Source organism: Bos indicus x Bos taurus, chromosome 16, assembly GCF_003369695.1.
Source record: "Bos indicus x Bos taurus breed Angus x Brahman F1 hybrid chromosome 16, Bos_hybrid_MaternalHap_v2.0, whole genome shotgun sequence".
Lineage (NCBI taxonomy): Eukaryota > Metazoa > Chordata > Mammalia > Artiodactyla > Bovidae > Bos > Bos indicus x Bos taurus.
In genome coordinates, this window is record NC_040091.1 from 26,323,463 (window position 1) to 26,339,086 (window position 15,624).

Here is a 15,624-nt window from a genome sequence, read left to right on the forward strand (position 1 = left end):
AGGAAGAAAGAACTCCTCCCCTTGTAGCTCATCCCAGCACCTATCTCAGAAGGGTGGGGAGCAGCTCCTCTCCTGCAGGTGGTCCCCAGAGGTAGCTTAATCTGTAGCAGGCCTTTTCTTTAAGAAATCCACCCGCATTTCTCATCTTGCAGCAGCTTTGGGCTGGGTCATTTCTCAAGGACATCTTGTTTCCTAAAGCAGGAACACCCCAGAGCAAACCCCAGATTGTGTATCAATAGAGAAAGGCAGAAACCCTTTTGGCCCACAACTTTAATCAATTTCTGTCCCTCTGTGGTGCCCTGGGATCAGCGTAAATGCTGTTGAAAGAGATCTCAGACTCCCTGATTGCTCCGGTGAGACAGGCCAGGATTTCAGGAAACAATAAACAACAAGGAAGAGATGAAAAGTTAATGAATGCCCCCTTAAGGATGAAAGTTCACAAAACTGCAAAGAAGGGGAGAAAAGATGCAGGCAGGTTGTCATGGAGCATCACCGATGACCAAAACCCTGGGTCAGACCAACACACAGCACAGCCACTGCAAAAGAAGGAGATAGAAGTAAGCTCAGGGGTCCTCTGGGAGCTGGTGTGATTGCACCAGAGATGTTCTCCAGCCTCACATGGGTGTGACTTGCTCTAGCTCCTTCCCCAGGAAGTGCCTCACTCCATAAGAGGAAGCAAGGAAGCCCTTTGCTAAGTCACTGCTCCCCAGCCAGAGCCCCAAGGAAATATGACTTAGGAAAAGCTTGACTTCCACAAATTTCAGATTCAACCCAATTGAGCCTAATGTGCTTCTAGGAAGGCCTTTCCTAGATCACTGAAAAGGGGTCAGCAACACTACTATTCTAGAGCAGAATAGAAGTGGTTGTACCCAGACAGCTAGGCAGGACCAGGAATAAGCTGGTGCTCTAGCTCTTCTGCCTGAGAAGCAGGTCGAGGGCAATGCCCTACTCCTGAATCCTCGGGACATGCCCATACCTGCATCTCCACAGGCCAGTAAAGGCCTTGCTGCATAGGCTGCAGCCTTCCCCAGGGGAAGGGCCTGGTGTTCTCTGCATAAGATATTGTGGGCCTTGTACACAATAATTTACACCCATTTATTTTGCATCTACTCTTGTTGCTGTCCAATCACTCAGTCATGTCCCACTCTTTTTGACCCCATGGACTGCAGCACGCCAGGCTTCCCTGTCCATCACCAACTCTCAGAGTTTGCTCAGATTCACATCCATTGAGTTGGTGATACTATCCAACTATCTCATCCTCTGATGCCCCCTTCTCCTCCTGTCCTCAATCTTTCTCCACATCAGGGTCTTTTCCAATGAGCTGGCTCTTCCCATCAGGTGGCCAAAGTATTAGAACTTCAGTATCTACTCTACCTTGTTGCAATTTAATTCTTTGTTTCTGATTTCCTTCTATATGTCAATCAAAGACATTCTGTGTGAGAAGTTAGGCGCTTTAAACTGTACCCACCACCCCCAATTTCATCCAAATTAATAAGAGCTTGCATCCTTGAAATGATCTGAGATATAATTGATGACAATCACACTCCTCCCAGAAATGCCTGCCACAGAACATGCATTGTTTCCACAAAGAAATAAGACAGGCCAGTGTGAATAAACAGCGCTTGGCAGCAATACCATCCAAGAATTTTCAAGTACCACGAACAAGCAGTTTACCAAAACGACTTACCTCAGCCAGAGAGAGCTGGACAATGCCATTCTGGTCCTTGTCCAGAAGTCTGAACAGTTCTAGAATGCCAGAGAAGGAATGAAGTCAGATAAGGATGCTCCTGGACTTTGGAACAGCCGGAGAGCTGCCTCTGTCCACCCCACACCCACCTGACATCCTCCCTCCATCTCTGGCACCCTCTCCAGCTCCCACCTTGCTTCAGGGACCCCAGAAGGGTAGATCTGGATCCAATGCCCAGAGCAGTGAGCTTTTGGCAGCAGATGTCCGCTTGCCCAATTAGACAAACTTCCAGTTGTGAGCAGAGAAGTTCCTTTTACCATCTGCACATTCAGAGCTCTAGAAACTTGCAATTCTTTTAACATTGGGGGGGGGCTGGGGTCATGGAACAGGGGTGGTTGCTCCATGTGTGGGTAATCCAGACACTAAGCTTCGCCTCTGGCTGCCTGACCCTTCCCCAAACTCCCTCCCTTAATAGGATATATTAGCATAAGCATGGGGCTTCCTAGATGGCTGGGTGGGTAAAGAATCTGCCTGTAATGCAGAAGATGAAGGTTTGATTCTTGCATCAGGAAGATCCCCTGGAGGAGGAAATGGCAACCCACTCCAGTATTCTCGCCTGAAAAGTCCCAAGGACAGAGGAGCCTGATGGGCTACAGTCCGTGGAGTCGCAGAGTCAGACGCAACTGAGGGGCTAAGCACAGCATTACAGCATAAGCCCAAGCGGGCAGAAGACTATCCACAGCCTCCCAGAAGGAGACCCCTATCCTCTCTCTGGGAGGTGATACCTGCTCTCAAATGATTCCCATAGATGCGAACAGATACCAAAAGCCATTTAAGGACCATTGCAGGACTCGTTCATTTGCTGCAGTGACTGCACACAATAGGTGCACAAAAATCTTCCAGAGAAGGCAACACCTTGGGCATGGCCAGCTTGGACTTCCTCAGCCCCTTGTTTCTGCTGCCCCTCCCCCAAGGATGCCACAGTTACCTAAGCCTTTCTGGTTCTGCCTTCTGGCCCTGCCCCCTTCCCCTTCCTATACCTCGGGAGAAGTGGGATGGGTCAGGGTGGGGGTGAGGGGCTTCCTTGGTGGATCAGATGGTAAAGAAACTGCCTGCAATGTAGGAGACCCCGGTCTGATCCCTGAGTTGGGAAGAACCCCTGGAGAAGAAATGGGCAACCCACTCCAGTATTTTTGTGTAGAAAATCCCATGGACAGAGGAGTATGGTGGGCTACAGTCCATGGGGTTGCAAAGAGTCGGACACGATTGAGGGACTAACACTTTCACTTGAGAGAGTGACTCACTGAAGAGGGTCTCCAGGCGGATCATACAGGCAATGAAGCTGTCAAAGTCCATGGTGAGTTTGCTGCATGCGTACCGCATGGCGATGGTCTGCTGGACCTGGTCACTGAGGGTGAAACCTGTGGGCAGAGGGGGGCCAGGGTCACAGATGGAATGGGGGGCTCAGTTCTATCTCCAACAGAACTCAGGGCTAACTCTGGCCTGATACTGCCCCCTTCAAAGGATTCCAGAGGATTCTGGTAATCAAATCAGTTTCCTTTTAGAAAATCCTCAACAGGATGAACCTCCTCCTTGGTCCAAAAATAGGCCTGGAGCTCCAGCACTAACTTAGCTTTGCATCACATGGACGACAGCAAAAAAAACAGGGAAGGTGAAGGGACTGCCTCTCCTGCCCATCCCCTGCACAGCCCAGTCCTGTGATTCCTGTCACCTTCCCAGGAACAGGCAAAGTCCTTGGAAAAAGTCTAAAGAATCCAGCAACATTCCCTGCTCCCCAGTTAAGGAAGGTACTCAACACGTCTTTGTTATCACACTGACATCCAACATAAGGCAATTACCACTGATGGTCATTAGCAACCACCATCATATTAAGCACATTTACAATGAGCACATCCCAGTCTCGGGATCTTGCCTTCAGGATGTGTCCTCACCTGCCTTCTTGAGGGCTGTCCTCATCTCGTGGGCATCAATAGTCCCCGAGTGGTTATGATCGGTCTCCCGAAAGATGTCCTAAAGCAGGAGAAAAATTCCAGGTGAAAACAGCTGTTTGCAGCCCCTGCAGAACCATCTCCCTCCACCCCCACTGCTTCCTCAACAGGCCAGGGACACCCTCAGAGGCTTCACTGATTCCTCCCAAGAAGTCTCCAGAACAAAAATAGGAGCTTGTGCTCAGAGCCAGTCTAGTCCTTGTGCTCTGTGAACAGTGGGACTTCCTCTGGCGGCACTGGCGCAGGGGCCTGCTTAGTCCTTCCCGGACAACGTGTCCGGGTCTGGTGTTCACTTTGACCATGATGAAGGATCTGGTCAGACCAGGGCAGGAAACTGATCAGGAATGGGTGTCAGCAAGGCGCTAGGAACAGAACCGAGGAGAGTGACCAGAGCCCAGAGGATACCCAACAGGGGGAAAAGGGTTACCAGGTACTTTCGGATCTTCAGCCAGAGCGTCTTGAATTCCACCAGTTCCAGGGAGCCTGTCCCATTGCTCTAGGTGGGTTAAGGCCAACACGATCAAGCCCAGATTCCACATGCTTTATGGATCACATTCTCTGTGACCTTGCACAGTGAGTGTCTTAAGACTTCAGTGAACATCCATGTCTGCGGTAAGCAGGGCCCTGGGGGTCATGGTGGGAAGGATTGGTGGGAGACAAGTTCAAATAAAGATTAAAGAGTCAAACGCTCACAAAGGCCCTCGTTTGAGGTCAGGCATAGAGCTAGGGGCAAAGGGCAAGTCAGGAGCCTAAAGCCCTCCTACAATATCATTCATTTAGTGTCCAGCATCCTCATCATCGTGGGACATTGAAAGGGTGGAGCTAAGCAATCTGTAGTAAATTCCCTTCCAGATTTAAATGTCTGCCATTGATATTAGAGTTGACGGCAAAATGGTACCAGAAGAGTCAGGAGCATAGGACTGGGATTCCTGGCCACACACAGTCTACACGTATTTGGTGCTTTAAAGGGGCTCTGAGCTTCTCAACATTGATTCCCAGGGATCTTGAGACATGGTCCCAGCAGGACAGCTGGCTCAGCCAAAATGGGCCAGGGGTTCTGTGCGATCCTCTGTGTCCTGTGACTGCTGATTAAGCACTGGGCTAGACCTGGGGGGTGCTTTTGAACTGTTTGTGAAGTTCGGTCTCTTTGAAACTACCCTTTTCTCAGCCATTCCAATTAATCAATAGACACCAGCGTGTTACAACTCAGGTATTAAAATTCTGAAACAGACCATCATTCTCACCTCCTTCAACTAGCCAAACAAAAAGTCATGTTTGCACTCAAGACTGTAAACCTCACCCTTTAAGGAAGTCTGTGTCTTTTGTCTCCACAATCTATGCTGAGTGTTGGATGTAACCACAGCCTTCAAATCCTCACTAATATGTCTACCAACATGCCTGAGGATAGTAATCCACAAAGAGGGCTAACGCTATGGTCTAGCCAGACCTGTGTATACTTGTATCTCATTTCAGCCTCACAAGACCACAGGAGCTACACTCCGTTATCCCATTTTCCAGGAGAAGACATGAGGTTCACAGTATTCAATAACTGTGGTGGGGCCAGAACTTGGATCTCCTGTCTGTTCCAAAGCCCTGTCTCAGAGCACCAACATATCCTCAATTCCAGACAGAGCTTCCCACTCCCAGGCCTTGTCCCAAATACCCTGAATCAGCATCTCCAGGAGTGAGACCCAGGCAACTGGATTTTTAAAACCCCATGATTTTTCAGTGATGATACATGCTACACTGGACCACATGTTAAATGATTCTATTAACATGAAAATATCCAGAATAGGCAAATCTATAGAGACAGCAAGAGGTAGTAGGGCAGAGGGTTTGGGGTTGTTGAGCGGAAAGGTGAGTGACGGCAAATATGGGTGCAGAGTTCCTTTTAGGGGTGATAAAAAGCTCTAAAATGGATGGTGGTGTTTGCACAACTCTGTGAATATACTAAAAAAAAAACATGAAATTGTACCCTTTAAATGGGTACATGGGATGGTATGTGAATTATGTCTCAATATCGATAGCTCAACAGGTAAAGAATCCACCTGCAATGCAGGAGACACAGGAGACATGGGTTCCATCCCTGAATCGGGAAGATCCCCCGGAAGAGGAAATCACTACCCACTCCAATATTCTTGCCTGAAAAAATCTCATGGACAGAGAAGCTTGGTGGGCTACAGTCCAAAGGGCTGCAGAGTCAGACGCCACTTAATGAGCAAAAACATGCAAAAAGCTACACAAGGTTCCATGGGGCTTCCCTTGTGGCTCAGATGGTAAAGAATCCGCCTGCAATGTGGAAGAACTGGGTTCAACCCCTGGGTTGGGAAGATCCCCTGGAGAAGAAAACAGCTACCCACTCCAGTATTCTGTACTGGAGAACTCCAGGAACTGTATAGTCCATGGGGTCGCAAAGTCAGACACAACTGAGCAACTTTCACCACAGGCAGTTCTGCTGTATTTTCTGGTTCAAAACCACTGCCCCCCAAAGCATCCAAATGGTGAAACAGACACTCTTGAAGAATGGCTGAGTTACAGTCCTCCTAGAGCCATGAGAATGCAAACACCCCTGGGAACAATGTTTGAGGGACCACAAGGTCACCCTCAAATCTAAATGAAAGCTCATAGGCAAGTTTGAGAAGAATGACTCAGAAATCAAGGAACTGTTTGCAGAAAAGTGGATCAACAGTTAACAGTTCTTCATGGCCCATGGTTTCTTAAAGGTGGACCTCACTGAAGGACCACACTGGCCTCATAGAAGGCTGCAGGGCTGGACAGGCCCAGCATCTGAAACTCCGGGACCACAAGGATAGAACCAGCTCTCCACAGTTGACACTCCCTAGCAGAGGTCAGCACACTCAAGCCAGCCACCCAGGCCCTCTGTGCATGGCCACGGGGCAAGTACAACTCATTCCTCCCACCCCAGAGGTCGTCATATCTCATCACAGATGAAGCCCCCAGAGCTGAAGTACATTCTCCAAAGCTCCAGTTTTCAAAGAAATTGCCTTCACCAGCAGCACCATGGGACACGGTAACCTGGACCCACCCAAGACCAAGTTTCAAGGAAGGGGCGCCCTGCCCTTCCCCACTCTGTGCTGAAGGTGTTCCTTCCACCTGGAATGCCCTAACCTTCTCCATTCCTCCCCAAATCCCTTTCTCATTCTTCAACATAGAACAAGGGTTAAATCAGGTCAGAGCAAACAAACAGGTTTTATCCTGTGTCATCAAATTCTCAACAACTGGTGTCAAGGCTGGGAGACAGAGACAGATGGGGATGGAGAGAGCCAGGGAGAGGAAGGAGAGGAACCGAGCCCCGTGGGAGGAATGCTGTGATAAGTGGGGGGAAGGCCACAAATGCCATTTTTGCTATCTCTGAATTATTGATATGTATACACTATCACCCTTATGGCAGAAAGTGAAGAGGAACTAAAAAGCCTCTTGATGAAAGTGAAAGTGGAGAGTGAAAAAGTTGGCTTAAAGCTCAACATTCAGAAAACGAAGATCATGGCATCCGGTCCCACCACTTCATGGGAAATAGAGGGGGAAACAGTGGAAACAGTGTCAGACTTTATTTTTCTGGGCTCCAAAATCACTACAGATGGTGACTGCAGCCATGAAATTAAAAGACGCTTACTCCTTGGAAGGAAAGTTATGACCAACCTAGATAGCATATTCAAAAGCAGAGACATTACTTTGCCAACAAAGGTCCGGCTAGTCAAGGCTATGGTTTTTCCTGTGGTCATGTATGGATGTGAGAGTTGGACTGTGAAGAGGGCTGAGCGCCAAAGAATTGATGCTTTTAAAGTGTGGTGTTGGAGAAGACTCTTGAGAGTCCCTTGAACTGCAAGGAGATCCAACCAGTCCATTCTGAAGGAGATCAGCCCTGGGATTTCTTTGGAAGGAATGATGCTAAAGCTGAAACTCCAGTACTTTGGCCACCTCATACGAAGAGTTGACTCATTGGAAAAGACTCTGATGCTGGCAGGGATTGGGGGCAGGAGGAGAAGGGGACGACAGAGGATGAGATGGCTGGATGGCATCACTGACTCGATGGACGTGAGTCTGAGTGAACTCTGGGAGTTGGTGATGGACAGGGAGGCCTGGCGTGCTGCGATTCATGGGGTCACAAAGAGTCGGACACGACTGAGCGATTGAACTGAACTGATACACTATCATGTGCAAAACAGATAGCCGGTGGGAAGCTGCTGGATAGCACAGGGAGCTCAGCGTGGTGCTCGGTGATGACCTAGAGGGGTGGGATCGGGGTAGGGAGGAGGTTCAGAAGGGAGCAGATATATATGTAATTATGACTGATTCACGTTATTATACAGCAGAAACCAACACAACATTGGAAAGCAATTATGCTCCAATAAAAACATTTAAGTTCTTGGTGAAAATGAAAAAAAAAAAAATGTGAATCACGAAAAAAAAAAGAGGATCTTAAACAAGTCATTTAAACATGGCACACCTCAGTTTCTTCACCTGTAAAACAGAGAGCATCTCAGGCTTACTGAGGAGCAAAAATGAGATGACATTTTTCTTTCCAGCTCAGGCAGGGTACCTGCCATATGCTCAGAAAATGCTGGTTCCCTTCTTTCTCTTTCCCCTGCCTCCATCTCAGGTGGAGGAGTCGAGAAAACCAGGATCAAAGTAAAAATAATGTGACATTTAAAGGATACATCCATCAGGCTGATCATCTCTCTGCAAGTGTTGATGTCAAATCCATCAAATTTGATGTCTGTTCCTAAATATTTAAATAGAAAGGGGTGAGGGGAGTCAGGATCATTTGAAAGCACGGGAAATAATTGCCCTGGTAGGAGGCCACCAAAGACACCAGCCAGAGTACAGAGCCGAACGTGAGCGCCGCATAAACGAGTGAGCTTGGTGGCGGGCTCCTGGGAAGAGGCCCCCTGGGGTCCCAGAGGTGGATGCTGGCCTCGGGGCTCAGTGTCAGAATCTCAGCTTTGCAACTCACAAGCCACGGACTTCAGCAAGCTAATATCTCTGAGCTGTGCTTTTCTGTTCCATCAATAAGAACAACAATAATACTTGCCCCCAAAGCTAACTGGTGATAAAATTAGATAATGTAAGTGAAGTTCTTAGCATGGTGCTTGGTCTATGACAAGGTCTTAATAAAACAGCTAACTTTTTATTGGTCAGGAATCGTTCGAAGCACTCTATTTTGTTTAGTCTCTACGTCAAGTCCAGCTCTTTTGAGACCCCTTGGGCGGCAGCCCAAGTGGCTCAGCAGAAAAGAATCTGCCTGCAATGCAGGAGTCTCAGGAGATGTGGGTTTGATACCCGGATTGGAAAGATGGAAAGAGGGCATGATAACACACTCCAGTAGTCCTGCCTGGAGAATGCCATGGATGGAGGAGCCTGTGTCTATAGGATCACAAAGAGTCAGACACGACTGAAGTGACTTAGCACGCATGCATGGACTGCAGCGCTCCAGGCTTCACCGTCCATGGAATTTCCCAGCCAAGAATACTGAAGTGGCTTGCCATTCCCTTCTCCAGGGGATCTTCCCGACCCAGGGGTCAAAGCTGCGTCTCCTGCGTTGGCAGGTGGATTCTTTACAACTGAGCCACCAGGGAAGCCCTCTAAGAACTGTACCCCATGTGGTAAATACCTTCATACCCATTTTATAGATAAGGAAACAGAGGCCCAGAGAGGTTAAATAATTTGCTCAAGATCACAGAACCCAGGCCGAGCTGGGATCTAAACACAGGCCATCTGGCTCCACAGCCCAAGCTTTTAACCACAACACACAGCCTCTCAAACAGTAACTGTTAATGTTACTGCTAAATTGCAGGCATCTCTGGGATCTACAGCCATCCCTGGCTCCGTGCTCAACTTGTTCACACCTGAAAACCAAGGCAGGAAGACGCCAAAGACCCTGCAGCCCTCTCCACTTCCCTGGGCTCCTTCTCTGCCAGGCGGGAGGAATAGCTGGAGCAGAGGGTGGGGAGGGCCTCCAGGCCTGGGCTCTCAACCCCGGGGAAGTGCTCAGCCCAGGGTGGGCTCACATCCGGCCTTGCCCCTGTGTCCTTCATGCTCGGACCCTTTCTGGCTGCCATGGGTGAACATACCCATCGCTCAACCAGCCAGAAGCCTTAACCTGGCCCATCCTCGGGCTGGGCAAGAAACCAGCTCCATGGATCTGCAGTTCATAGGGGAGGAACATGCTTTTTCTCAGCCTGGGTGCAGTTTGATCCTCTGCCAGCCCTCAGGACTTTAGCTAAAGTCTGAAGACCGAGAACTGTCATGATCGAGGACAGGCAGAATCCTCCCCTCCACACGCCTTCCCCAGAGGTGCACTACAGAACAGGATTTTCAAGCTGCATAGCTTCCACAGTACCAACTTATTAATTTTGTGGGAGAATTTCATTTAAGTCACTCTAAGCCCAATTTCTTTCCCGCCAGGACTCAGGACTCTTTGCTGTAGGGCCGAGTGGCCCCAGCATCAGCCCCGCTCTCACCCTGCCCACCACCCCTCTGCTCCAGCCTCTCCCACCTGCCAGACATTCTCGGTACAGATGGAATCAGGGCCCTGGTCCCCATCTGCAGTGCCCCTGACCCAGTGCCCACCCCCACGCTCACTGGCTCCCAACATCTCTCTTAGGCTCCCAGACTTCCTGAAAAGGCCCCATCAAGAACTTACGTTTGGAAAACACTTCATTCAGAGCTGTCCTGAGTTCACTGGCCCTGATCTCAGAATCCTAGAAAGAGGAATCCAAATGCAAAGCATGTCACACCTTAATGAGTGTTTCAAGACACAAAATTAACGTAGATTCAGACACCAGGTCCACTGACCCTATGATTTTTAAAAGGTTATGACAGCTTTAAAAAAAAATCGAATTCACAGCTTCTCTGGGCCCCCATAGCCCAGTGAGAAGTGTATATTAATGGCGTGAGCAGGGTACACTCATAGCAGAAGGCTGCACACAGGGTCTACTGCCTTTCTCAGACTTGTCCAACCCGAGACCAAAACGGGGCAAGAAGCAGTAAAGGAGCTAGTGTTGAGGGCCACGTGCCTGGGGTGGAGCATCCGCAAAACCTCACAACAGGACTGTCCTCGTGTTAGGGTGAAGGGAGCTGTGACTTTGTAAACTGCTGAACACCATATGGGCTTCCCTGGTAACTCAGTAAAGAATTTACCTGCAATGCAGGAGACCCAGGTTCAATCCCTGGCTCAGGAAGATCCCCTGGAGAAGGCAACTCACTCCAGTATTCTTGCCTTGGAAATCCCATGGACAGAGGAGCCTGGAGAGCTATAGTCAATGGGGTCGCAAGGGTTGAACATGACTTAGCGACCAAACCACCACCAGACGCCATATACCTTTACCATGTAATTGCCATTTGCCTGCAATATAATTGCTGGAGTTCACAGTCGCCAGTGGCAGAACTGGGATTCGAAACCTAAGTCTGTCTCACTCCAAAGCACTTGCTTTCCCCATTGTATCTGTGGGAGCTGCTATTTCACATAAAGCCCACCTCATCCCGGAAGTAGAGATTTGGGGGACTAGGGTTTTTCACCCGCACGGGGTGGGGGATAAACACTGAGCCTCAGGATTACTGGTCCCTTAACAACCAGCTGAAGGACAGACCTCAGGCAGGATGCCGAATGAAGCTCAGAGACAGTGAGGCTTAGAGAAGGGGCCCCAGGCTAAACTCTGGGTTCCAGTTGTAACCCCCACCCCCACAACTTATTTGCCATGGGACCTTAGCCAAGTCACTTCCCCTGGTGAGGTGTGGTCTTAACACTTGTCTGCACGGGGCCCCATTTCTCCCCTCTTCCACCAGCCAGGCCCAGGCTGCTCAACTGGAAATAAGCAAGGTGGGAGCTGTGAGCTTGCCTGTGAGTGCAGCTGGCCTCATTCAGGCACAGAACGGTCAGTCTCAATAATAAGACCTGGGGACATCCTGAAAAGCCTCCAGGCCAGGAATGGGCTGTTGAGACCTTGATTGTCCTTCACAAGGCCTCATGCCCCAGCCAGCTCCTTAACCTCTCTGGGCCTGACCCTGCACCAGGAGAACAGCGACAGTGACTGATATTGCCCCACCAGGCAAGCGAGAAAAGATAAGGTACATGAAGAACTACACAAATAGGAGCTTTCATTTTGTTATCAGTCTTGATGTTCCAAATAAAATATGGTCCCTTGGAAGCTAAGGCAACAAGGTTTTGTTAGCAAAACATTGGTCTAAGTGTCTGTCTTGAACATAAATTGCCTCAATTTTGCAAAGACTTCTTTAATGGCTATATAAAGGAATTGTGTTCCCAGGTTTTATTTTCTGCAAAGGATTTTAATGTATTTTCTTCTACTCCGTCCTTAAGTCTATAAAGTGGCTCAGAGCTTTCCAGGGATGGAGAGCATTGTTTTTCTCCTTCTGTTACAGAATGAATGTTTGCATCTCCAAAATTTGTATGTTGAAATCCAACCCCCAATGTTAAAGTATAGGAGGAGGGACCTTTGGGAGGTGATTAGGTCATGAGGGTGGAGCCCTCATGAGTGGAATTAGTGCCTTTACAAAAGGGACCCCAGATGGATTCCTAATCCTCTTTCTGCCACATGAGACAGTGAGACGTGAGTCCACAAGTTAGAAGACAGCCCTCCCCAGAATCTGACCAGGCCAACACCCTGATCTCAGACTGCTAGCCTCCAGCACTGTGAGAAATAAATTTCTGTTGTTCAAACGCTTCCCAGTCTGCAGTACCTTGTTATAGCAGTCCAAGATGATGGACGCCTTTCCAGGCCCTCTGGCAAACCTATTATCCTTCAAAGAGCAGTGCATTCGCTGTATTTATGGGGCCAGTTGTGACACTTGGAGTCTTGAGTCTGCTCTGACTTACAGCCCCTCAGGACCGGAATCACAATAAGCCAAGTCAGCAGGACGGGGCGGGAAGGAGCAGTGGGCACACCAGCTCCACAAGCCCTGGAGCGGCGCTGGCACCTGGGCCAAGCTTGACTTCCACAAGCCCAGTTCCGCCCGTGTCCCTGGGGGCAGGCGAGGCAGCAGGACAGGAAGCACTTAGCCCAGGTCTGGTTGACTGAGCTGCCAGCCACCTGGGCTGGGCGATTCCTCTCATCTCTGAAGGATGTAGGGAAGTTTTGCCTTCTGGTTTTCTAGTCAGGGTTCTGATCCACCAGGGTCAGTTTACACACAGAAAGGCTTTTGGAAGGACCTGGAGATTCAAATTTTCTACTTTCTCAAAATGCAAGACGACACAGCAAGAAAAGTGGCCGAGGTCAGTCCCACAGTCCTCTCACCAGCAGTGTAGGAAAGACCTCAGGCTTCAGACAGGAAGAGGCAACAGACAGGCCTGGGAGGCCTGAGACCTGTGGCCCTTGCTACGCAAGGAGATGCAAAGGACAAAAGACTCAGGTGACCTGAGATTTCTCGAACACTCTCCTGCCTGTGTGGGAGCTCGTGTTCGCCCTCTACTCACCTTCCCGGCAAACTTCTCAAACAGGCTCCTCAGCTGGCCATCTTCTTGCTCCACCTCGCTGGGTCGAGGCTAAAAGGCAGGGCAGTTACATAGTTAAGATGGGACTCACTGAGAAAAATGAAAGATGAAGATTTAAAATTCATTCGTGCATCATTCACTACATCTGTTGTGAGTCTGTTGTGTGCTGGGCACTAGGTGGGGACGGGGGTGCATGGTGATAAACAGGAGGGGTCCAAGATCCTGGCCCCAGGAGTTTCCCATCCAGCCAGGCAGGCTCAGGGGTCAAGGGGATTCCTAGGCAATCAATAAGAAGCCCCAAATGACTGCTACATGTCAGTGTCAGAGCTTGGCATTTTAAAGGTGGCATACCTCATGTGGGTTTCCAACTACCACATCCCCAATTTCCCTGAAACACAGAAAAAGGAAATAGCAAACATGGATAAGTATTAACAAAACGTATAGCTAATGGCTAGGTTCTTCCAGGAAGTCTGTGACCCAGCTGAGGGACCAGCTTCCCAACACACGACCTGGTTCCTACTTTCACCAAACTGCATAAACTGAACCAGGATCCCTCCCTTCAAGTCTCCAACTCCCACCCCACCCTGAGTTTTTGACCAGAGACAAGAGCTGCCAAGTTCAGTGGGCCCTTCATGGAATCTAGAATGTTCACCCTGGAGGACCACTCTTCTGGGGAATTCTCTCCCCACCTTTCCCAGTTACTAATATCATCTTCCCAGCTATGTGAATCCCTGCTGAAATGGTATCTGGGGAATGAGTCACCAAGCCCACAACCCACGAGTCCATGCATACATGTACATGGTATGTGGTGCAATGTGTGTGAGGGGAGGGGGGTATGGGGGGGGGCGATACTACGTGTTAAGTGTGTGTACGTGGTATTTGTGTGTGTGTGGTTCTATGTGCATATAGGTGTGTGGTATATGTGATGTGTGTATGTACAGAAAGTATATCAGGTGTGTGTATGGCGTGTATGTCTGGTATATATATGTAAGGGACATGCGGTCTGCATGTATGTATGGTATGTGTGTATATGCGCATGGTGTGTGTGTAGCGTGTGTGGTGTGTCTGTAATGTGTTGGTATGCAGGTGCACAGTACATGGGATGTGTGTGGCATGTGTGTGTGGTGTGTGTATGTGAGATGTGCGTGCACTGGATATGTGTGGTGTGTGATATGTGTGTGTGGTATGTGTATGTGATGTGTGTGTGCATGGTACATGCAGCATGTGCATGAGTGTGTGGTGTGTGTATGTAGAGTATGAGTGTGTGGTGTGTAAGAGAAGTGTAAGAGAAGAGGCAGTGTCTCACCCAGCTCCTCCTCTATGTGGCGCCCATCCCTGCTGGGAGGAAAATGTTTTCACCCAGCTGTATTGATGCCCTCTCTTGATCTTTTTAGAAGGAAAACTCTCCCCGTCCTACAGACCAACATGGAGGGGCAGGAGCGGGCCCCTCTAATGAAGAACCCTTGCAGGGGCAACAGATTTCCTCCGGAGGCTGGGGGTGGGTCCCACACACCGACGGCGCCCTGCACCCTCGCGGGGCCAGGTCCCTCTGCGGCCCCCGCTACCAGCCCGCAGAGAAAGGACACGCACAGGGCCTTGGCCTTCTTCTCGGAGAACACCCTCAGGCAGAAGTCGCCGTCCTGGAAGGGCTCGAAGGTGGCCGGCACCACCACGTACTCCCCGGGGGGCAGCTGCACGCGCGCGGAGACTTCGCGCAGGTTGACGTAGGTGCTGGAGCGGGCGGCAGGCGGGCGGCCCAGGAAGAAGTCCCGGCCCAGGTGCGCGTCCGTGTGACTCTCCAGCTGCGCAGAGCAACGTCAGGGTCAGGGTCTGCCCACATCCTGGAAGATGAGGGCCGCGGAGCTGGGCTCTATTGCGTTGGTTTGGGCTCGCTGATCTTTAACCCTGGGCTGAGAATCCTGGGTGTTCACTGGAAGGACTGATGTTGAAGCTGAAACTCCAATACTTTGGCCACCTGATGCGAAGAGCTGACTCATTTGAAAAGACCCTGATGCTGGGAAAGATTGAGGGCAGGAGGAGAAGCGGACGACAGAGGATGAGATGGTTGGATGGCATCACTGACTCAATGGAGATGAGTTTGAGTAAACTCCAGGAGTTGGTGATGGACAGGAAGGCCTGGCGTGCTGTGGTTCATGGGGTCGCAAAGAGTGGGACAGGACTGAGCAACTGAACTGACTGACTGAGAATCCATAGGCCTTGGACTCTGCAAACTCACCCTGTGTCCATCAGCAGGTGTATTCTGAACACCTTCTGGGTGCCCGGCCCGGTCGAGGCACTGACCTTGACTACACGACCTTGGCCTGACCCCTTGCCCTCTTCCCAGCTAAATAAAGGTTCGTCAACAGGGTCTCCATTGTGTGCTTGGCTTCTCTCTGGATATTTGTCCTTGTGAATCACCCCTCATTGAATCCAACAGACTCTTTCTCTGCATCTATACC

The 15,624-nt window shown here is 49.9% G+C and overlaps 1 protein-coding gene across 2 annotated transcripts in view; it reads right to left on the reverse strand.

The window, feature by feature from the left end:
* Window positions 1–252: 252 nt before the first annotated feature.
* The window catches only part of CAPN8 (calpain 8), a 68,563-nt gene continuing 53,191 nt past the window's right edge, over window positions 253–15,624 (reverse strand). For both annotated transcript variants that reach the window (XM_027564530.1, XM_027564532.1), the window contains 10 exons: window positions 14,756–14,967; window positions 13,517–13,553; window positions 13,148–13,216; window positions 10,361–10,418; window positions 8,376–8,440; window positions 4,124–4,192; window positions 3,640–3,718; window positions 2,992–3,108; window positions 1,688–1,746; window positions 253–536 (listed from right to left, as the gene is read on the reverse strand). In XM_027564530.1, coding sequence (XP_027420331.1) covers window positions 513–536; window positions 1,688–1,746; window positions 2,992–3,108; window positions 3,640–3,718; window positions 4,124–4,192; window positions 8,376–8,440; window positions 10,361–10,418; window positions 13,148–13,216; window positions 13,517–13,553; window positions 14,756–14,967 — 789 coding nt within the window. In that variant the 3' untranslated portion in view covers window positions 253–512. The remainder of the gene's footprint in view (window positions 537–1,687; window positions 1,747–2,991; window positions 3,109–3,639; window positions 3,719–4,123; window positions 4,193–8,375; window positions 8,441–10,360; window positions 10,419–13,147; window positions 13,217–13,516; window positions 13,554–14,755; window positions 14,968–15,624) is intronic.